Source organism: Perna viridis, chromosome 3 (assembly GCF_037379345.1).
Source record: "Perna viridis isolate PV_CMFRI_1.1 ecotype Kerala chromosome 3, ASM3737934v1, whole genome shotgun sequence".
Lineage (NCBI taxonomy): Eukaryota > Metazoa > Mollusca > Bivalvia > Mytilida > Mytilidae > Perna > Perna viridis.
In genome coordinates this window covers 17,536,492-17,560,773 of record NC_142447.1, presented here as the reverse complement: position 1 = coordinate 17,560,773, position 24,282 = coordinate 17,536,492, and the positions used below count along the sequence as shown (strand labels likewise).

Sequence of the window (24,282 nt, the reverse complement as noted above, 5' to 3'; positions counted from 1 at the left end):
TGCTGGTTCAGGTATTCGAATTATTCCGGGAAACTGATAACGGATACCTGATAGTTATTCACCATCTATACAATACATTGTTACAATTTCAGACATAAAAATTGTCACTTTATTAGGGAGAAAAATCAAATGACAAAATTATAGACCAATTTTTGAATGAATGTTAAATTGCTTACTAGCTTGCTTATGCCTTTGGTACCATCTGATCGTCAGTATCTCTCTTAGGAAGTTGTTAATGAATGTTAAATTACAACCTCATTATTGTGGGATTTTCTTGTTATAATTCTTAAAAAAAGTACTGAACATAATGATTTTTAGAATTATGAAAGATGGTTCAAATTGACCCTTTGCATTCTCCATTTGAGTAGCTTACACAATTGGTCTTTGCTCACAAATATCAGATAGGAGGTGATTCATGCATGTCAAAAACCCACCAAATTTACTTTTATTTCTTATTCAGAATCAGATACAGACCACATATCAAGTCTTGGTTTTTCATTTGGGGATTGCGCTTTTGAGATAAAATTTATATAGATTGTACATAAAATTTGCTAAGCTAGCTATCAGTAACTGTAAGTGTTCTTAAGGAGGTAAATCAATGGAACGTTTGTATTCAGCATTTTACATCAATCTTATGTAAGCATGTAATTAACTTGATTTCATTCTATTCTGCTTCAAACGAAAGCTTGAGAGGCTTTGGTGAAATTGAATACAATACAAACAGATCACTGATTTCATGAGTTATGTCCCTTACCCTAAGTCTACCTCCTTAGTGGTGTGTTTGTTTTGATTTTTCTGTTCATTTTTTACCTTTTATTACAGGGGATTGTAAAGGTCAATGTGTTAGATTGGAATGAACGTAAGTGCTCAATACAGCGCACGCATTAAATGCTCGATACACTTGAAGATGATGCTTTTTCCCTTTGTTATACTATCATAAAATTAGATTAAAAATATCAAAAGTTGATTGCATGTACTAAGTGCCATTAGAGTAGTTGTATTTCATTAATAGAACGGCATTAAGTCTTTAAGTACCAGTCCAAATAAAATTCAGGGACTGCCAATGATGAAGTGATTAATGGTGAAGAAAAACCCACAAAAACAGACGATGTTTTTCAGTCTATATATGCTTTACTTTCAAATAACGATGATCTTTTTGTCATTCAGATCTGTATTTTTTAGAACATCATATATTCATCCCTCGCTAAAATCAACCAATTGAAACCAAATGAAGAACGATAACTCTTGCAAAGTTCTAATGTCACGTACAATATATATATTTTTTTCATCTAAAATATATGTATATATATATGAGCAGATGCAATTCAATTCCACAAAGTCTTGCATTATTGATGTATGTATGTTCAAAATGATTGTTTAATTTCAATCTAATCATAGAAGACAACTAATGGCGTTTCCAATGGAAGAAATATAAATTGTTGCACGTTTTATTGCATGGCTTATGATGTACCGTGGTTCTCAACTCCGCATGAGAGGAATTGGGACTGATATTACATACGATAAGAGCATAACTTTTTGTAGGTTTAAACTGGTTTGGAGATGGTATTTCAATTAAATGCTAGTAATCATTTGTTCATTTGTGAAATGTTTAAACAGTTTCGCTGTACCTGTGTATCATATTGTTGTGGGGCGATCTCTAGTCTGTTTTGTGTTGTGAGGGTTTCCTCGTTCCTCATTGAAGACCCATGGGTGGCCTTGAGCTGACGTTTTCAGTCCTGGTGAAGTTATTGTTTCTGCGACATATTCAACAATTTAATTGTACCAGGAGGAATGATAAAAAAAACTGGATTCAAATTTAAAAAAATTAAGTATGTGCATTAAATCTGAAAAAATAAAGCAGGCACATCAAATACCTGTGTAAAACGAACTAGTATTAAAGTCCAAAGGTGATTCGGTTTAGACAGTGAAACCTGTATATCAAGAATTCATTATCTAGAATTTGCTACTAAAAATGTAAATATTCACAGTAAAATGAAAAACATACAGTAGACATTAAAAGTAATGTTTGAAGCGAACTAGATATATGAGTTATAGTATTAGAAGCGTTGTCTAAAATTAAATATAAAATATTATTATGAAGCAAAAGTACGTATATTGAAAAACAAATTTCATATACATATGTAGATGAATTGAATATCAAACACATGCAGTAGTATATTATTTTCTTAATCAAATGTTTTGAACACGTTTGAAACACAAATATTTGCAAAATTACGAGCTCCAAAGTAAATAATAATAATACCAGATTAAAGAAAAAAATATATATACAATATATATATATATATATATACGTTTAAGAAAATAAGAAATAACTTTATGTTACAATCAGAAATAATTTAAATCCCTTTATGTTACAATCAGAAATAATTTAAATCCCTTTATGTTACAATCAGAAATGACCTATACTGGGTCGATGCCACTGCTGGACGACCAAAGGTCCACCGTGGGTATTCGCCAACTCAATAGTCAGACTTATCTGCCCCCGAATTATGTCAGATTTTATTTATCATATTTATCAACACTTGCAGTATAATACATTTCAAAATACTTGAAACACTGCGGCTTCATTCCTTGTATAGCACATGGTAGAACCTCTCTATGATGGATTTGACTTGCTATTTCGATAATTTTTGGTTTTGAGTACTTCTTGTATACACTTAATTTTGTTATTTAGATTTTGCTGTATTTTTTAATCTAATGCTGCTGATGAGAGGTTACTCTTAGAAACATGCGTGCAATATATCGAAATTAGTAACACATATGATTGATATTTTTGTATTCAATATATGTATTTATTGCCTTCACAAATATATCTACGGTAATGGTCAGTGCATTTGTTGTCTACCAGTAAGTAGTCGTATGGCCTCCACATTCCAAGACATTTTTCCCACCAGATCCGTCATTATTTGGTTGATTTGGACCCCCATATTGCAAACTCAATCCATCTGCGGCTTGTCTCCCAGATCCAGCGAGAATATGTCTGATTATATGAGCTACCTATCCAAGATTCTGAAATATTCATTAAATGCTAGACTTTTCCAGAATCTCGATATGGGTGAAAAGTGATCTGAAACATTATACCATACTTACAAATATAGGTTAAATCTTGACATATCTGTCATTTGTACATGGTATGTGTAAGTTGTAATTTTGTACAAATGGTTATTTGTATGAACATTTTGTACAAATTTTAATTTGTATATAATCGGCCAAAATAACTTATAGCTTGTATGAAATTAAATGCTCGGTTTCAAATCAGGGTAAACAATCAAATAATCAGTCTATATTGAAATGTTGGACCATGCTTTAGGTAAATTTATTTTAGTGAGCTCAACTTCTTTGATTTTTCTTAGTCATTGAATTTGGCTGAATAATTCTAACAAAACAGCATACGTTTTCTATTTTTAGTCGGTTTTGTTTAGTGGATTCACATATAGTAATGGTTTTTCAGAGGGATAAATTTCCCGAGTATTAGAACTTTCTAGAAGTTATATTTCTAAGTACAATCTTCTCTTAATTAATGAACTTAACATATTAGCAGGAGTACTTCAAATGTATCATCAAAATGCAAATGGAAAAAGAAAAATGTAATGTGTAATTCCCATTTCATGGTTATGTGGCATGCTCTAATCAATGTGAAGTATGCTTTTAAATGAAAGTTTATAAAGCCACAGTTTTATTATTTGGATGGTATGTTCGATTTTCGATATTACAAATAGTTTGTGTGTCACTGGCATATTTAGAATTTCTTAATATAAACAATTAAAAATGAAAGAAATTTTTTTGGCAGATTTTATACAAATTTAATTTGTACTAATTTGTATTCACTAATTTCATGCAATTGATAATTTGTCCAAACCGAACATACAAATTATAATTGAATAAAAATGTCACAAATTAAACATACATGAAATAAGTACAAAATTACAATTTGTACACAGGGAATAGAAATACATAAGATAAAAAAAACCAAAAAACAAAAACAAAAAACAAACAAAGAAACAAAAATAAAAGAATAAAAAACACAATAAATAAATAAATAATTTAAATAACCCCCCAAAAAATAAAATAATAACCCCCCCCCCCAAAAAAAAAGAAAGTAAAAATAAATAGCTTTATGGCACTGATTTATTTCCAAATAATTATCCGATTATAACACTCAAGTCTGATTACAGGTTAGCGGCATTGTACATTATATTATATACGTTTGTCATTGAGCATTCATATTTTTACAATTAATGTATATTACTGATATAACGCTACATCTATATTGCTTTTGTCATTATATTTATTCGATGTAGGCCAGTCAACTGAAAAATCCATCTGTACAAAATATTGTCAAATAAATTTAGTTTAAACAACAACGTTGAAGGAGGGATATTCCTTTGATAAGATTCATAATGTCAAACCGATTAGTGACATTTTAATTTCAAGCTTTAAACTATATTTTTGTGTATGTATCAAATATATCTAACCTGTAGATATATTTGATCTATTTTGACGCATCAGATCTATGGAGGAGCTTTGTTTCCAAGAACAATCTAGTTCAGCTAGTCTTCCTAAACGCTCTTCGCATTTTTTCTGAAATAATATATAAAAAAAAATATTTACTACTCATTTTAAAGGAATAGAAAACTTCAAGATATACTTTTATATCAGTCAATTTTTTTTTTATTTCATTAATCGATTGTAACAGAAATAATACTGATTCTTTGAATGATTTGTGTCAATAGTGTTAATGTGCTAACCCATATAATCAAAAGAAAGCATGTAAGCATGTCACTAAACTCTTACACATTATATTGAGTCTGTGCTAATCAGTATTTAATTTATCTCCAATATGCTGCAGTCTTTGCAGAGAAGCAGTTACTTCAAATTTAAAGTCTTCGGTTTAAAACTCAACAGAGGATCAAACGCACGAACCCCCGTACTCGAGGCTAGCCTGCTTCCCCGAGACCACCGATACTACATGTATTTGTGCTTTGACATTTCGTGGCCAAGTTTGCATTACAATTACAAAAATCTACAGTCATTACCATTATTTTATGCAACAAATGTAACAGATAACAATGAGTAAGCAAATAAAATTGGCAGTACTTAAGTACCATTGTCTGTAAGAATCAGGCAATGAGTGGCACATCATTTTCTCAATTTGGTGTTTTTTGCCTCAAACATATTCAAATACATCAAGAAAACAACTGAAAAGCTATTTAAATTCATCATGAAGCATTGGTGACTTGTATAAGGAAAAACTCGGAAAAATTAGTGCATTTCAACTAAATTTGATCTATCAGACAAATTTTACAAACACGTGGACAGTAATTTCTCGTAGTCATGAGGTTTACATACTTGAATAATGCAATACAATCTCTGTGTACTTTTTCTTCATGTTCCACACCTTATTACATATTTTGTCTGATTCTTAGACAGAGAATACTTGATTATAAATACACTCTCCGTGAGCTTATTTTTATCGGCATTATGTAGTTAAACTTGTATTAAATAAATAAAAGCGATGGAAGACCTATATTCATTGTCTATTACCTTAGCTCCAACAAAATCAGGTTTATCAGAACTGGAGCTAATATAATAGGTATTTCCTTGAAATTTTATACATTGAGCTAAAAAAAAACATACAGATAAATCAGTTTTATGAAACAATCGAAGTAGTGTGCATATCGTGACCATAGGTAACAAAAAGGTGCCTAACTTGACACATAGCCTACAACTACCTTGCAGTAAAAGTGTAAGTAGAGTACTGTATAAAAACGAAAAATTCAAAAGCAATTGCACAGTGTCTTAAAAACATTTCCAAAAAATGTCATAATTTAAGTTATCTTGCAGGCTGCGAGTAGCTTGGCAAACAAAATAGTTTACTACATCTGAGTTGATTTGAAAATGTAAAGCTAGAGAAAATTATGAAATAAAAGCATATTTAAAAAAAGTCTACGCAATAGTTATAAGGAAAAGTCAATAACAAAAGTCCGTATAACAAATGACAGTATGAAGAGAAAACCTGAAAAGTTTTAAATCTTGGCAATGGTATTGGCGTCGGTTTCACAAAAAAAATAGTAAGTGTGAAATTGATCGTAAATCATGACGTCACAATGCTATTTTAGTTTATGACGTCATTACTTCCGATCAATTTTACATTTACGACTTTTTGTAAAACGGAAGCCTGACTTGGTACCGGTATTTCTGATTTAAAAGATGGGTAAAGCCAGGTTTTAAATCTACCGCTTCCATTACTGTTAAATATTTTTTTGGTATATTACAATACATACGGGCAGCACGAAATAATTACCGATCGGCATTGATGAGATCAGTAGTATAGCAATGCAGAAGATGTAAGCAATGAATAAGTAAAATAAAGGGAACTGAATACAATGAAAATACATGTTAGATAAAAAGGACTCTAACTTCAAAATAAGTCTTGAACTTTGTATGGGAGACGTGTCAAGTATAAAATAGAAACAAAATAAAAGTAAAACTTACAGAAAATGAAAAGTGGAAAATACACTCTGTGATGACCTCGAAAGGGTTACCCCTTTAACATTGTATATCACCCAATGTTAACCGAGTATTCAAGTGTCAGTCCCTATAAGAATCAGGCAGTGGGTGAAACATGGTATGAAAAGCCCATGATAGTGTAATTCGACGATTTGCATCATCAGAATCAAGGGAAAAAAGACAATATTTTCTTGAACAGGGTTATGTTGCTTCAAGATTGAAGTCATCACCACAGAAGTTTTATGGTCGTCATCATGAACTCATGGATCGTTACGGTGTATTCATGTGCACCATAAAAACTGATTCAACGTGTCAAAGTCTTCCTTTCCTCTTTCGTCTAACCCGGAATTGACTTTTTATGAACAACTCGGTGGGAGTTTCTAGAAAAGCACCTGTTTCACGCTCCCAGTTTTTAGTGGAGTCACAGTTGCTCATTTACTTTTGTTTCTTTGTATGTATTATTTTAGTTACTTTTTATTCTGTTTTCCATGTATGGTCTTACATTCTTATGATTTCCGCTAGAATCTTGGTTAACTTGATCACTCTTCCATGTCATGTTGGAACATTGAGTTATAATTTCATTGAGATTGAATGAAAATGAACATTTCGAGGGAAGATAACTCTGTCAAAAACCTCATTTTTTTTAAACATTCTATTGAAAAATTTCTGAGAAATTATCCTCAAGTGATGTTATATTGTCAAATCGGTGGGATTTGACATGCATATTTCTGATTTATCCCATTTTTGCCTGATTCTTACAAACACATACACTTAATACTTCATAAGGTATCACCTGTAAAGTAAATTACAAATTTAGATGAGGAAATGCGTTCCTTATTTCGCCCATGAGATCTAATCGGATCGTATTGATAATACAAAATACAAGTACATCTTTATAGATCTTTAATATGACAAACTTACGATAAATTGCGCTAGAATCTTGGTTCCCGTGATACTCTTTAATATTCGAACTTAATTATTTCAACACAGAACTGTGCTTTTAGTAATAAGGTTTTAGATCTTGGTACAGTGTTTTTGAGCTCATGCAGTTAAATTATAAGTTTTTCTTTTAATTCAATAATTGTAGCAATGGCTTCTATCAAAAGACAGTTTTCAATACTATGCTCTGGCTAATGTAGTATTTGTTATACATGTTTGTTGAGTGCCAACTGCGGTCCAATGGTTCCTGGGTTCAATTTTTTTCGAATTATGTCTAGTGAACAATGCTCTAAAATTTTACAAAAAACTAAAAACCTCTTACCGTAACACTTACCGTTATCTGTAGTTACATCGCTGCAATTCAGTGCAACACCATATCGAATAATCGAAATTAAGCATAATGTCGGAATTATGAACCTCGACTTTGTCTTATTCTTACCTCCCAATATCTTATCGACAATAAAAAGCTAATACTTATGTCATATATTAATCCTTTTTTATATTCACTTTCTATAAAAAAGATTCAAGCAAAGGAAAGTACGATTCAAACCCGACAGACTGGTTGGTTGCCCCATTAGATTAATAAACTGCAGTAGACTTAAAATTTAAATATTTGATCTATTGAAACTGCGATAAGAGCTTATAAATAACTTATTTCAAACCTTTTAATTACATACCGAGGTACAAATTGTTCAAATTTCAAAGACAAATATTTACAGTACTTCCCTTTCCAAATGAGGTCGTCAACTGGTCTGTCGTGTGTTGAAGGGATTGTTACGCCCATTTGAAAAACTTTTTAAATTGCGTGCATTCCATAAATATGAAAAAAGGACTGTTAAGCATCGCTACATTTTAAAATGGGGAAATTCCATTTACACATTCTGTCAAAGTTTCACATCAACATAGAAATTCAGTAAGAGACTTTATTAAACTTTATTAAATCAAATGAGATCTGCACATCTGCCTGAAAAAGTGACGAATTAGATGCAAAGGTAGATACGAGTCTTTCATGAGTAACAACAAATACATAAAACAATAATAATAATAATAATAAATAACAAATAAAAACACAAGTGCTTCCATACCGTGGTGTATACCTAAACAGCAACTATCGGCGACTTAGGGCGTAATTGCTATGGTTATTATTCGCAAAATGGATTTGAATGCGGTAAGTGCATGTTATTTGTTTTGGAAACATCTACATTTTTCCAAAAGAAATAAACGATAAGTACAATGCAGTGACACATTAAATAACAAATATTTTAGTCTTTTACAGTTAGCATACGTGTGGTACAAGGGATCCAGTGTGGTTTGTTTAGGTAATATCTGTCTATCATGTATGATATATATCTGATTAGTTCAATTAGAACAACAGTATTTAATATTATAAAGGGACTGTGAATAAGAATTGTGATTTCATTGATGATTTGTTGAACATAAATGCAACAATATTTCTTTCTTGTTCTTTTTTTACAGAAATAAACAGGGTGGTTACTATAGGTTTATGACACGGGTAACTATTCGCAAAGTATCACTGATCGATTCGATTGTAAAATTGACCTCTGTTTTGCATTTGTAATCACTTGTGCAGCATATTTACTAATAACTAATAACGCAGAAAACATTACACTGGATGTTAAAACAAGCAAAATCGCATACTCGTTATATACGATCGGCAGAATTCATTGACATTGCCATGCAAATAACAAGTAAAGGATATTTTACAAATAGGTAGTTAGACATATCTTCTGTGTTGTTAATGATATTACAAGTCATCAACCAGATTTACGTTTTAAATTATCCACTTTAATAATATCACAGTAATCTTTACCACAGCCAAAAATATTATATTTCAAAGGAGTAGACTGGAAAAAGGCAAACCAACTGAACCAAAAAGTTTAAATATATACCTTTAAAAATGTTGCAAGCCTACACTTCAAGTAATCTAATAAGAAGGATGCCAGGTGAAAAACATGACTTCTGCATTGATGATAGCTATCTATGCTTGTGGTGGTAGCAAAAGAATCAGAATTACCCTTGTTTTACCAATGGTAAAAGCCAAACTCCAAAGCAGCTCCAGTTCCGTACCGTTGAGATTCCTCCACTAATATTCTGGAATGGCAAAAAAATGCCGGCATGGAAGAGACCAGTGCTCCGGAATTTGGATAAAAGCAAGTCTAGTGGCTACCCATTTCCGTCCGTCGTCCGTTTGTCACGCGTAGGGGTACATAATAGTAATTAAAAACGATGTGCATCTCCTATTTTGAGTACTTTTCTGCATTTTTAAACACGTTGAACTTAACTTCTTTCGTCTTTGTGTTATGATTGTTACATACTTTGTTTAATCGGTAACTGAAAAAGTATCAAAGCAATATCATTCATACTTTACATATTGTTTTTTTGTTTGAAAAGCAGAGGACGCTGACACTACTGGTGCACCTGGTCCATGCTACCCGAATTTAGTGGAGTCCGAGTTTTGCAAATTTTTGGTCTTTCCCTCCCCGGGACTCGAACTGTACCGCTGTGACAGTGCTTTAGTTTTTTTCGTGTGGCGTCTTGTTTCCTTTATCTTCAGTTTTAAAATGTAATTTCTTTTTTCATTCAGTTCACTACATAGTGTATGTAGATCGTTTCTTTTTCATGTACTCAAGATTAAGCAATTTTGTTTTATTTTGACATATTTGAATCTTTCCGCAATTTTTGCCGACATGTAATTATCTTGAAATATAAATTGAATGACAAACATTATACTTCATTTAAAATACAAATTGACGTTATTTTCTCTTAATATTCGCATTTTATTGAAATTTCAGTTTTCTATAACATTGAAAGTCCAGAAATCTTTTAACATGTTCGTCTTTCCATCAAACACAAGACATTTAGAAAATGTTTTAAACAGTTTTTGTAATCTTATCCTTGATGTTACAGTACAAAGTTTTTTTTATGTCGTATATTTAAGCTATACAAATGTCAAGGAACTTGTATACATGCTAGTGTTAAGTCAGGGTAACGTTACAATAAATCTATTTATAACTACATGTTCATATAAAAGTGGTAAAAGCGACTAAATCCTGAATCATGAAAACGATATCTTCCAAAACGTTACACACAAATAAAGCATGTATAGCACATGTATAACACTTTCAAGCAAGTACTTAGAAGCATTCACAAAACCATTTCAAAAATGTAAAGGTCTCTCTCCTTTATTTAGAAACGCTACAGAATGTCCGCACTTTAAAGTTTAAATTTACTTTTGGTAATGCCTTTGGCTTGCTTTCACGCAATAATAAGTATCGCATTCGTTAAAAAATCGGAAAAAAAGTGCTAAGGTAGATCATACCTATTATACGAAGCATCTTGCAAAGTTATATAGACATATATATATTTTCTTTAAACTAAATATATTTTAAATGATGTAAAACTTAAATATTTAAATCATTTCAAATGATTTTTTGACATAAAAGCCTCTTTCAAAGGGAGATAATTATTTTTTGTTGTTGTTTAAGTTAGCGAAATATTGAAAATTTCTTGCAGAATCCATATAAAATATTGTAAAGTATTGGCTTAAATAAGGCTCAAAATTTTTAAAATCAAGTTCGGTGACCTATGTTTTTACGTTAAAATTATAAAGAAAGTTCATTCTGTGGTAACTTCGCAAAAAAAAAAAAAAAAAAAAAAAATAGGAAATTTATCTACTAAAAATCGTAGTCATGCTCTACTTTAACATCCACGATGAAATAATAATACAAAATACAGTTTAGTTCCCGACATAAGATACAATTAAATAAATAATCTTTTATTTGGCATTATATATGTAAAATGTGTGTGAAAACTGGTATTTGAGCTTCAAAGCTCATTAGACCAAAGCCATGGTCAAAAAGTGACAAAAGCGTGACCAACATTTCGTGCAACACATAGGTTGCGAGCATTTAAATTTGTGAACTCATATTAGAATCGAAATAAATCACCGAAACTCCATTTTAGCATTGTTAAACCACGGGCTGGCCATTTAGGTCGTTATTTAAACCTTTCTGCCGCTTGGGGTACATACGACATAAAAGATCAGTCCTTGGTAAAACAATGATAAAATGGAGTTTCCGATATATATATATATGTTTTAAATGAACGGCCACATGAAAAATATGGACAAGGTTGTGCACCATTAGAAACAATGGGTGTCCCAATTTCTCCCGGTAAAAACAAGAGAACAAAGAACGCACCGACTCATATTCAAATCACCCTCCTGGTTAACTTTCTTGTAGAGAAGAGAACACTTTATAAATTCAGATAAATATATGTGACGACTCTTCGCTACACTGCTCCATCGGATCAAATTGATACAGGGAAGATATGTAAACGTATAGATATGTCTGAAAAATTCCCAACGATGTTAGAACTGTCAAATTTGCGATGCAAATTTTTGGTCGTACCCTCCGCTGGACTCGAACTCGTACCGCTGTGACATCTATATAGCCTAGCTGGCCGAGTGGTCTAGGGCACTGGACTTTGTGTAGGCGATGTTGCCATAGATGTCACAGCGGTACGAGTTCGAGTCCGGCGGAGGGAATGACCAAACATTTGCATCGCAAATTTGACAGTTCTAACATCGTTTGGAATTTTTCAGACCTTTATATATATAATGGTTTTTTATCATAATTTAGAGATGATATTTACAAATAATACACCTAGACTGTGGTAACAAAATCTACAAAGGCGAACAAGACAAATACGCATTTTTCATGCAACAAATAATATAATAATAATAGAAATAATAACTACTATTTATAAATTACATAGATATGTTAATAATAATGTCCGGTCAGTTCAATTGATAAATTGAAAGTAAGTAAATCAAGTGAAAAAAAAAACAGATTTGACAGGTGCTGTTTATATCTAATATTAATATTTTTATATATACGGAGATGTTTCAGTACAGTGTTCAAATATAAAAAGTTCTAGAAATTATTAATTTGTGTACTGAGGTAGTACAATACAGTTAGGTCATTTTTGAAAATTTTGGTCTCATTTTGTTGAAATAAAGCTGTTTTCATGCAGTCCGCACAGAAATTTCTAGTATTTTATCATAAAAAAGTGCATATTTTTGAAATCCTTAGTGTGTGGAGGTTCAAGTCATTTATAAGTAATTTAGTGATTATTGTTATAAAATCCAGTAGCCATGGTAACATACTGAAACAAAATTTACTGAGTTTTAGCACAAATCACAAAACTAATAATCAAAATACTATGTTTTATAAAATATTCAAATACTATGTTTTATAAAATATCAGGCACCTAGACACTACCACAGGATGAAAACATGCATGGAGTAGGTGGGAGAAGGGTAAAAATAATAAGACCCTTTTCGACTCATTCTCTCACAATATGAGTTAAAAAAATTCGTGCAAAATAAGGTATTTTGAAAATCAGCCATCTGATGCTGAGGAGAGAACCATATACGGCAGTTGACTGAAACGTTCCGGATACCATTGTTCATTTAAATTTCATCTGTTTGTAATTACATATGTTACATCTGTCTATGTATAAATGCTAACAACATTTAAACAATATATCCACCAAATTTCAACTTTTAAGTTTTACGAAATTTGATGGGGGTAACTTGGTGAGCGAAACAGTGCACCCTGAGATGGAAACATAATTAGGTGAGTTTGTCCTGGTTTCAGTTCAGAACCAGCCACTTATGTTCGATATCGGTCCAACTCCAACTTCCTGCCGTCACGCTTGAAAGTTATACTGTAATATGATGCGACGTAGAGTACTAGAGAAAAGACCGTGCCCCTTATGGCAGAAACGGTTACCCTCCCATTCTGAGACAGCAAGCATGAATTTATTATATAAAGTACAAATAATAAAACTTATTAGGCAATGGAACACACTGATTTTATCTATTTCCCGAATTATGAGACTATGTATAGAAAAGTTTATCTATACCAAAGTGCATCCAAGGTTTTGGCTTTTAAATGTTCCTGATTCTTAATACATGTGTAAAGGTAAGTCCAAAGTCCATAAGCATGCATATACATGTAGTTCCACATCGGCAGACATCATAGCATTATATTTTTTTTATACCTGTTAAACTGATAGAACAGCAGCAGAACAAATTAATTTGGAGGATAGGGGAAGAGAGAAAAGGAGCGTTTTATAATATCTCGATAGACCTTATTATATGTAGTTACCAAGCAATAAAATCTTTATTTACAATATTACGACACAGAAAAAAGAATTATGGGCTAATCATGAAACGTATTTGAAAACACCAACTCCTATAAGAAATAATTGCAAAATTTAAATTCTGTGAAGTGTCTTCTAAAGCGTGTTCGATACGAAAATCAGTGAATACATTACTCCCATGATATTTGTAGATGTATACAAAATACAACGATCACAGTGAAGCCGAAATTTAAAGACAGTAGCATTATTATTGTTCATTTCTTTAATGTTAAAGACCAGAATTCAATGGTTTGTTGACGACATGTTTCGTTTTACATGTTCTAAAGTGATAGAACCAATACCACAAAGGACTTATATAGTCTTAATGACGGTCTTCTGTTTGACATCGAGGAATGGGTACTGCTATTTTTGTATTCAACCTCAATTGTATGCCAGTAAAGCATGTGAGCTGACTTCGTGAGACAAGATAATCAATAACATGTTACATTTAATGCAGTATTGTTTTCGGGCCAATAGAGAGCTACTTACAATCTACCAATGATAAAGATTTCGACACCACTAGAATTTATAATTTTGTGTGTCAAGTGTTTTTCTTCCTATCTCCTCAGACGAGACTTGATTTAACAAAAGGTCACAACAAAAGGTCATCATCCGAGATTGACCACGGGCAAAGCTTGAAACTTTGATGTTATTGCCATTCAGATACATTTTATTGCAAGAACGTAAGCAACAACACATTTTGTGCTCCTACAATTGCATCATGAACGGGCCATATGGTTTTTTGGTGTTGAATACACCTAGAACTAGTTCATTGTTCAAACAATCTACATATAATATGTTTCCATTACATTGTAGATATATATTAGGTCTTTTGATAAATTGTGAATATGTTTGTTCGATTTCTTTTAGATCATTTTCAGTAACGAAAAAAAAAAAAATAAATAAAATAAAAAATAAGTTGATTGAATTACTTTTGACATGCTTACAACAATCGAATTCCTGTTAGATAACATTTTCTTTCGCTTTGACGATACCATTAATCGTTAAGTTATTGGAATTCCCATGGTGGCTAATTGTGCACGACTTATTGCGGACCTATTTTTGTATTGTTTCGAATCACAATTTATGGCTAAAAGAAGGACCTTCTAAACAACATTTGGTAGATACATTAATAGCACCCTCAGATATTTGATCGATATTTGGCTCTTATTTACGACAACTTTAATCTTTGTTTGCTTCTTGATCTAAGTTTTCATATCAAAAATAATAAATTCAATACTAAAATTCATGATTAAAGAGATGATGTTTCATTCCCTATCGTTATCTATCCGTTTTTTATGATGACGTCCTTTTGTCGTCATCTTATGGTGTTTACATATCACAATAGGTTTGACTTGCTCATATTTGTAACAAGGTTTCGAATTTTAACGAAAGAAATCTATATATAACTGAGAAATTACTACATAAAGGTTTTCGATATCACAAGCTTATAATGCATTCACAAATTTTTTCAACCGATTCAGGGGAACTCATTCTCAAATACAGATGTACTGTATACAATTAATACATGAGGGTATCTCTCGTCCTATAAAATATGGTAATATTCTTCACAAAGCTAGAAAAGCGCAATACTCACCCAATAAGTTGACTAAACCGTCAAATAGCTAATTCCTAAGGGTAATCGTCGTCCGCTTTTCTAGAAACACCCACCGAGCCTCTCATGAAAAGTCAAGCCGGGGTAGACGAAACTATGACAGGTGGAACAAATCGGTTCTAATGGTGCGGATGTATTTACCGTAACGATCCATGGTGACGACCACAAAACCTCTGTAGTAATGACTTCAATCTTGTAGCAATAAAATCCTGTTCCAGAAGCCTATCTGTTAGAACTCTAACGCAGTACAAAAAGACATGTTTATGAAAGTCACAAGTAGTCATTGATAGCTAACTCAAGCTAGTTACATTTGTAGTCAGGCCTTATTAAATGTTTGGTAGGGGAAAACTAGGAAAGGAAAGTGAAGATTTGTTACGTTCAGTGTATGTTACTTAAGGTACTTAGATATGTAATCTGTTTTAAACATACAATGTAATGTACAGAGAAGGACTGATAAAAAACTGGTTTCAGATAATTTATTAAGTTAAATACGTACATTAAATATGAGCAAAATAAACAGGCACATTAGATCAAAGAAAAAAAAGTGGAATGACGGAATGATTAAACTGAAATCAGAGACAACAAAACATAATAAACTGAGAGACACAGTCATTCGTACACAGATTCGCACACACACAATTCTTTACAAATATTTACTAATATTCACTAATGGAAAGAGAAAATGCTTAACAATTACAAAAAACATAATTTAAAAAAAAAATAGTTTAGTGTTGAATAGTTTCTGGAGTTCTAACAGAACCTACAAAACAAATAAATAATCACAATATAATATAAAAGCATTATTTGACAAACCAAAACGAAAGGCGATAATACAACAAAAAATCATCACGAAAATATCATCAAAGATAACACTCATTATGCTAAACACGTTTTCCTTTGGTCAAAAGTTGACTGAACCTAACGATTTTAAAGACAAATCCAAAACAAAACTGTTGTCTTGTGCCTATATTCTATTTTTAGAAACGGTTGTTATGGTTCTTTCACGGATCAAAACTAAAAACAGCAGATTTGTGCAGGATATCTTAAGAATAAATAATACTAACTTCCATTGAATTCAGTTAATTAGTTTCTGAGGAGAAGATTTTGAACAAAAGATGTTAACGACGACAACCGACGCCAAGTGATGGCAAAAGCTCACCTGGCCTTGAACAAGTGAATTTAAGACCTGTTCTGTTTGTTTGGTGTTTGATCAAGTACTTACTATTAGCGCTGTCTTTGTTCTTTGTTCGGTTCGTAACACAAGATCAAGGAGACATAAATCAAAATATCAAATGAAATGATAAAAACGGGCTTTAATCCGATACCTACACTCAGAACCAAACTATCTATATAAGAATATTGGAAATTTGGAATATGGATTTTGCACAAATATATTAAAAGATGTCAAAGGAAAGATGGATGGAAGTAAGTGTTTTTACAAGAAATGTCTTTATCGTCAATTTGATTGACTGAATAGAATAGTTCATTAATTAAAAACCAAAAATGAAATGATTGACTGTGGAAACAATATAAATTCTCCATTGACAATTTTCTGATAAAAGTTTAAAAACAAATCGGATTGGTTGAATGTTGCATATATAGATATCGGGTCCTTAATCTACAATTTACCACTGAAAATGAGAACGAATCTTAGTAAAAGAAAAAGCGCACAGCAGGCATTAAAGTGAATATTTTTAGTCGAAATAGCTGTATGAGTACAATCGTTAGACGTGTGGTTTAAACAACAAAAAACAACAACAACAACAACAACAACAACAACAACAAACAAAAACTAAAATAAAAACAAAAACAAAAAACAAAAACAAAAAACAAAAAACAAAACCAAACCAAACCAAACAAAAATCATTTAGATAAACATCATTTATTTTAAAATCTAATTCAAATTAAAAGACATACGAAATACACATTTTTTCAAACTCGCGTGCGCAAAAGTCAATAATTAAAGCAAATTATGGAACAAAATTATATTCGCTTACCGAACAAGGTAATTCAATTTATAATGCTTTAATCCTACAATCAGAAATGACCTAATTTTGTATATAAACGTTTACGTTGCAATTAGAAATAACCTAATTTCAATTAATTGCCTTTATTACCTTCGCAGATATATCTGTGATAATGGTCAGTGCATTTGTTGTCTACCCATAAGTATGAGTATGGACTCCACATCGCCAGACAATTTTCGTCTGGACTATTTGGTTGACCAGGGTGCCAAATGGCTAACTCAATCGGTCTGCGGCTTGTAACCCAGATCCAGCGAGACACATTCAGATCGAAAGTGCCACCTATCCAATAGTCTGAAATATTAAAAAAAATGCCAATCTTTTTCAGAATTTTGCAGGGAACGAATAATGTTCTGAAACGTAAACAGGTACAAAATGTAGTTGGAATTATGCCTCCCGTGTTATTCTATTCAAATATAATTAAGTAGTACTCCGGCTAAGAATCATGCAACATATTATTCATGGTTTTAAAGCCTAAATTTTTTAAATTTGTTTATATTTGATATAAATTATTATTGTTCACAGAAATTAACATGCGATTTTTTCAAATAACTCCTGTTCATTTGAGATTCAAAATTAAGGGAGATAACTCTGTAATTGACATAGAAACATCATAGAAAGTATTGAATTTGAAATGTGATTTAACTCCTAAGAGCAGACAGATTGGAACGAATAATTGTAAATTTCATCTTATAGACACAGAAAGAAATTCTTACAATGTCTGATACATAAATTGCTTGATCCTTACAGAGACTTTTGTGACACACTTTAATATAACCCATTTTATCATATCATCATTTTTTGACCAAGTAGCGTGCTATACCTTTATCGTATTTTTAACTTTACTATCCATTTATATCACTGAGTCATATCTAAATCGCTTAATGTTTTGTCATAATATTTTTTCAATTTCCCATTGAACATTAAAAAAAAAACGCTAAAAACGGGTACTTTTTTTCAATACCAATAATGTCAAACTGCAATGAAACGTTATAATATATGGCGTTTTAAACGAAAATTAATCTATATGTGTGTTTATCAAATATATCAAACCTCCTCCACCAGATTTATTTTTAAGCATCATGTTTAAGAAGAAGCCTTGTGTGCAATAAGAATCCAGTTCAACCAGTCTCCCGTAACGCTCTTTGCATTTCTTCTGAAATGATATAAAAAAAACATGTCCTCCTCTCAGTAGTAATATAAATACTCTGCGCATCGACATAGTATTTCAGTGAAAATAAATTAACGATCCAAAGGAGAATCCACTAGTTGCACGGGAATTACGTGAAATTCGGCTATCATCGGAATAACTTAGCCCTCATTTTCACTATAAATATGACCAAAATGCATTGTTTGTGATGTAATGTAACACTGCCTTGCCTTTAATATGCTGGAAGGCTTAGTGTAAATGTTTGTATAAAGAAGAGTTAATTACGAAAAAAAACCACAAACAACAACAACAACAAACGAACAAAAATACAAACCCTTTTTTACATTTCAAACGGGTCTGTATTACTTTAAAAAATATATATATGAACAGAGGAGCCGGTCTAAACAGAAATGAATAAAAAGAAAGTCTGTTTAGAAAAGACATTTTTAAAGTCCTGTTATATCAATTTAAATGCATTCTTATTCTTGTTAAACCGAAAAACTGTACCGACCGGACAGATTTTATTGTCCAAACGGTGTTCAGTCAAAATTGTACTAATTTTATAGTCCAAACGGTGTTCGGTCAAAATCGGACAACTTTTATAGTCCACAGGATGTTCGGTTTATTCAGATTTCACTATTTGCAAAGTTCATGTTTCAAAAGAATTAGACATCATGTAGAAGAATATCACAAAGAGAGATTGAGAATAGATACATGTTATATTTTAAAGTTTTGAATAAAAAATAATGGATTTGAAAAGAAAATCCTAGAAATACATGAAGCAAAAAACGGAGACAAGCGTAGTCCCTATCTTCGAAGAAGTAAACATTTACCGAAGGTAATGTGACCTTTAGATTTGTATTTTATCACGTTATGTAAAATACGGCATAATGTACTGTGCATGAGAAAACATTCCTTGCGCGACGAACGAACATATAAAATTGCAGAAAAAACTACGATGAACTATATTTCAGTGTTAAAAATGAAAAATAAAACGGCGTGTGTATTCGAATTCATACGTGAACGTATGGGTCCAACCATTCTAACATCCGTTATCATTGGTGGGCATTACCGTCATATAGACAGTTCCTGTGCATAGAAAACTTGAAATCCCGCTCCTATTTTCCCAGGTCTATTGTTTTCCTCGCATTTAAAAGTAAAAACTAAAAAAAATATGGAAGAAACCCAGCCCCAGCTTGTAATTCACAAAGATAGAACATGGAGATTAAAGAATACCTGATTGTTCAATTGATTAAGGTTTTACGTTCTGTTGAAGATAATTTATGCAACTCAGGAACCGATAATGTTTGGTCAATCAGAAAGACCCTGCTTGATAAAAGCCCAACACACTTTGGAGGATAATTTTAATAATCTTGCTCATAGAAGGAACAGTAAGCATGTGAGCATGTCATCAACTCCTATCCATTATTTTGACTCCTAGCTAAACAGTCATCATCGAATTTCCGATATGGTTTCCGTCTTTGCAGAGAGGTGTATGGTTTGATTCGAACGCTGACCTCCCGCATCCATGTTGAGCACTATCTTTAGACTTACATTTCGTCGAAAAGTTTGCATTACAATTACAAATCTACTTATAGTTATATTTCCATTATTTTAGGAAATGCAATTAATGTTATAAATAACAACAAAGTAGCAAATTGATTTTGAGGTTCTGATGCTTAACATGCTCTTCGCGATCATGGAAATCTATTGCAATATGTAGTTAAAGGTGTAACAAATCAGTAATCATAATGATATGAAAAATTACCAATAATTCAGGATTATTGTATTAATACTGGGGATTATTATCCCGAGTAGAATTGTATATTTTACGAGTTTACGAGTGCAATGTACATTATACGAAGAATAATATTCTCCAGTATTCTTCATACAATATCCCTTTTATAGTATGGCAATATAATCAAGTCTTGTTTAAAATGAACCTGTTTCACGGATAACTTCACAAATTTTAACTATATTTGCACTAGTGCAATATGGAAATTTATTACACGCTGACTTTACATTGCTTTCTACAGGGAAATTATATTGATAAAAAATAAAAAAAAACTTTATAGGATTGATATTTACCATAGCACCACGAAAGTCAGGTTTATCAGCGCTGGAACTAACGTAATATGTATTTCCTTCAAAAATAACACACTGGGCTAAAAGAAAAACAACATTTAGATACACCTGCAATAAAGTGTACACGATGTGAGCATAAACAAATAGGTGCCGTATATAACAAAGCCTTCAACTACCTAGGATTTGGTGGTAAAGTGTAATTTATACTGCAGAAACGCAGGTGAGAAGAAACTGGTATACAATACATGTATCTTTTACTTTACGCAAGAATTTATTTAAAACAGAGATCGTTGAATAGAGAACATCTTCAAACATAAAAATAAAAAAAATGTCAAAAACAATTAAAACAATGAATAAATACATAAATAGCACACACACATATCCCCAAATGTTCCAAATGTAAGGTAAATGATGGGATTAACTAATGAATAGCTTGTCGTTGTAGCTCTCTCATTGGTTAAGAAAATATATTATTGAAGATACAGTGTGTGACGGAAGAACGAAACGGTTTCTCATTAAACGCTGTCTATAACCCAATTTGTAAGCGGTGTATAAAACTAATACATTATGGAAATTACTTATTTGGAATTACGTACACATTTATACGCTTTTATAAGAAACAAAATATCCATTAAGGAAGCACCATGTCAACAGGAATCTACATAAAGATGTTCCGTTTTTCAGTAATTAGATCGTATCAGATCATGTGCAAGAACATCTTAAGCACGATTACCTTAGCGGTGCACCTGGTCCATGCTCCCAGTTTTAAGTGGAGCCTGAGTTGCTCATTTGCTTTTGTTACTTTGTATGTATAATTTTGGTCACGTTATGTTCTTTGTTGTGTGTGTCTGTTTTCCATGTCTGGTCTTCGTCTTTTGATTTCCACTAAATTTTTTGGTTCCCTGGATTCCTCTTAAGAATCTTTAATCAGACAAGATTTTACAAATGTTTCATTTAGCTAGTGTTAATTCATGTATTTGAGTCTTTTCAACATAGGTATATGATTTTAGTAATGATACTTAAGATCCTCAAACGGTGATCTGGAGGAGGCCATGCAGTAAACCTATTGTAGCGATGGATTGTAGCGACTGTAAATTCAAGTTTCCTGGATTCGATTCTTTGCGAATATTGTTTAGTACACAACCATCTGATATTTAAAAACCCTAAAACATTTCTAATGATGTATCACTAACCGTTAGTTGTATCAACATCACTGCAATTTAGTAAAATACCAGGTCGAATGATCGCAGTTAATATTAATATCTGAATTATGAAACTCGCATTCATTTTGTTCTTAATATCCCACATTTTATTATCTAAAATAATAGAAACAAATATTTATCATTTACTTTGGCATAGCTGTATATTTTATTACGGCATATGTGTCCAAAAAAACTGAGACATATCGTAAATACATTCTAACATCAACACAAAAAATTTAAAACGTGTCTTCATTCAAGTGATGAGATATATCATATGAGACCTAAACATTCAAGATTAATATCCAAAAAAGTTGAATTATATATAAGGACTAAATGCATAGGCAAATATCAGTTTTTTTCAAGCACAGAACGTTATTTGTTATATATGCAAGTATGCTATATACCATATTCAATATCTAAATAAAACAGAGAATCTGACAATAATACAAAAAAAAAAACAAAGTAGATATTTGTTTACATTATATAATACAACCATACAATTGTCAAGTAAAATATCATTTTACAAATAAGCAATCTTCCAAATATACAGAAAATTTAATTTTTACAACAGAAGATATTTATGCAGTGTGGTGGACGCGTTTTTCAACAAATGATCGGCATTCCAAAGGCAACAAATTGTGCTCCTACACTTGCTGACCTATTCCGTCACTCTTACGAGGCTGACTTTATAGCTGATCTGATCAGGAAGAAAGAATAGCTAGATTCTTTAACCTCAGTTTCCTCTATATAGATGACGTATTATCTTTATTTATTATCCACTTTGTTTTTTTTTAGAGTATTATTGTCAGATTCTCTGTTTTATTTAGATATTGAATATGGTATATAGATGACATATTATCTTTAAACAATCATAGTTTCGGGGATTTGATGCATCGCATCTACACCCAAAGAACTTGAGATGTAGGATACTACAGAGACACTGTCAAGTCAGCCTTATTTATTGATTTGTACTGAGAAATCGATGGTAAAGGAAAACTATTGACCAAACTTTATGACAAACGTGATTACTTTTCATTCAGAATTGTCAACTTTCCATTCATTTGCGGCAATATCCCTTCAGCACCTGCATATGTAGTTTTCATATCACAACTCAGCAAACGTGATGCTAGAGTTTTCCGTTACTATGCAGACTTTTTTCGTATCGCGCTAGAATTCTTATAATGAGGCTTCTGAAATGTTGAAGAGTAATCAAGGGAACCAAGGTTATAAAGTCATCACTACAGAAATTTCATGGTCGTCATCATGAACTCGTGGATCGTTACGGTGTATCCATCTGCACCTTGAAAACTGATTTGTTAGTCGTGTCATAAATAAGTTTCTATAAGCAGCATTTATGCCACAAAAAGATGTTTTAACGTACATGTATGTCCCATACACCATTAACCTTTAATTGCTTTTCATAATGTATCTACTTACGATTACTTTTAACTGTTTAGGTCCTACATAACAATTCCAGAACAAAATCTTGTATGCAACTGTGAAATGAAATGTTTAAAAACCAACCAACTACAAATATGAATTTCTTCCAAGAAAAACACAAAAACTTGTTATAAATAGATTGGTTTCTTTTCGTATTTTATGGTTTCTGTATGTTAAACTTCCCTTTAAAATGTTTTTTTATGAACCATCGACAGTGGGATGTGAAAGGCTATTGTCAATACTTGTCAATGCTATCTTTGTATAATAAAAAAAAACTTTTGAATATAATGTATATAAGTTATTGTTGAATGATAATAAAATTCTCTGTCAGAGTGGTTAAAGGCCGTGAGGTCTTTAATTTTGAAACGAATGAAAGTTTTTAGTAGGTCAATGAGTGCCAAGGCTACATCAGTTTTCAAAGACCCCGATGTAGCAAAAACATTGTCTACTATACATGACAAGTATGTTGTCGTACCAGCAGACAAAGCCCAAAACAACATTGTTTTTGTCTGCAAAACGTTTTATATACAATGTTTATTATTAGAGGTACACGTAGAAAATAATAGCAGTGATAAGACCTATACTACTACCAATCTCTCCAAAAAAGAGATTGTGGAAAACCATAATTCTGTGCTATCTTCTTTTGGTCTCTCTGCTAAGGACGATGATTTACCGTCTATGTACTGGATTCCTAAACTTCACAAGAATCCATACAAACAACGTTTCATGGCTGGATCTGCAAAATGTACCACCAAACCGCTTTCACAATTTTTAACTTCTATACTCACAACTGTCAAAGAGGGTCTGCAGTCCTACCACAACACTTGTTACTCCCGTAGTGATATTAATTCAATGTGGATCCTGAAAAATTCGAAAGATCTTTTGGAGACAATCAGTTCAAGACTATTATCTGAATATAATAGCATTAAAAACTATGATTTTTCAACACTGTATACTTCTATTCCCCATACTCAGTTAAAATCCCGACTTAAAAACATTATACATCGTTGTTTTTCCAAAAAAGATGTTACACCTATATACAAATATATAGTTCTTGGTAGAGATTCC

The 24,282-nt window shown here is 31.8% G+C and overlaps 1 protein-coding gene across 2 annotated transcripts; it reads right to left on the bottom strand.

The window, feature by feature from the left end:
* Positions 1-15,780: 15,780 nt before the first annotated feature.
* LOC148621254 (salivary C-type lectin 2-like) lies at positions 15,781-23,350 on the bottom strand. Of its 2 annotated transcripts, XM_088575398.1 has the most exons (7): positions 23,212-23,350; positions 21,766-21,888; positions 20,576-20,652; positions 18,391-18,493; positions 17,431-17,631; positions 17,311-17,344; positions 15,781-16,073 (listed from the first exon to the last, which is right to left on the bottom strand). In XM_088575398.1, exons 2-7 carry the CDS (start codon positions 21,878-21,880, stop codon positions 16,064-16,066), a joined length of 540 nt encoding a protein of 179 aa, XP_088431524.1. In that variant the 5' UTR covers positions 21,881-21,888; positions 23,212-23,350; the 3' UTR covers positions 15,781-16,063. The 2 variants fall into 2 exon arrangements, with proteins under 2 accessions (XP_088431524.1, XP_088431525.1); XM_088575399.1 differs by lacking the exon at positions 17,311-17,344.
* Positions 23,351-24,282: the final 932 nt, after the last annotated feature.

Bases quoted from the DNA above. Each gene is read 5' to 3' on its own strand.
- LOC148621254 (XM_088575398.1), bottom strand. From the start codon at position 21,880: ATGTGGGATATTAAGAACAAAATGAATGCGAGTTTCATAATTCAGATA. The intron at 20,653-21,765 runs GTTAGTGATACA...TTTTTCTTTTAG, and splicing joins TGATGTTGATACAACTAACG to CCCAGTGTGTTATTTTTGAA. The intron at 17,632-18,390 runs GTTTGATATATT...TTAATATTTCAG, and splicing joins AAATAAATCTGGTGGAGGAG to ACTATTGGATAGGTGGCACT.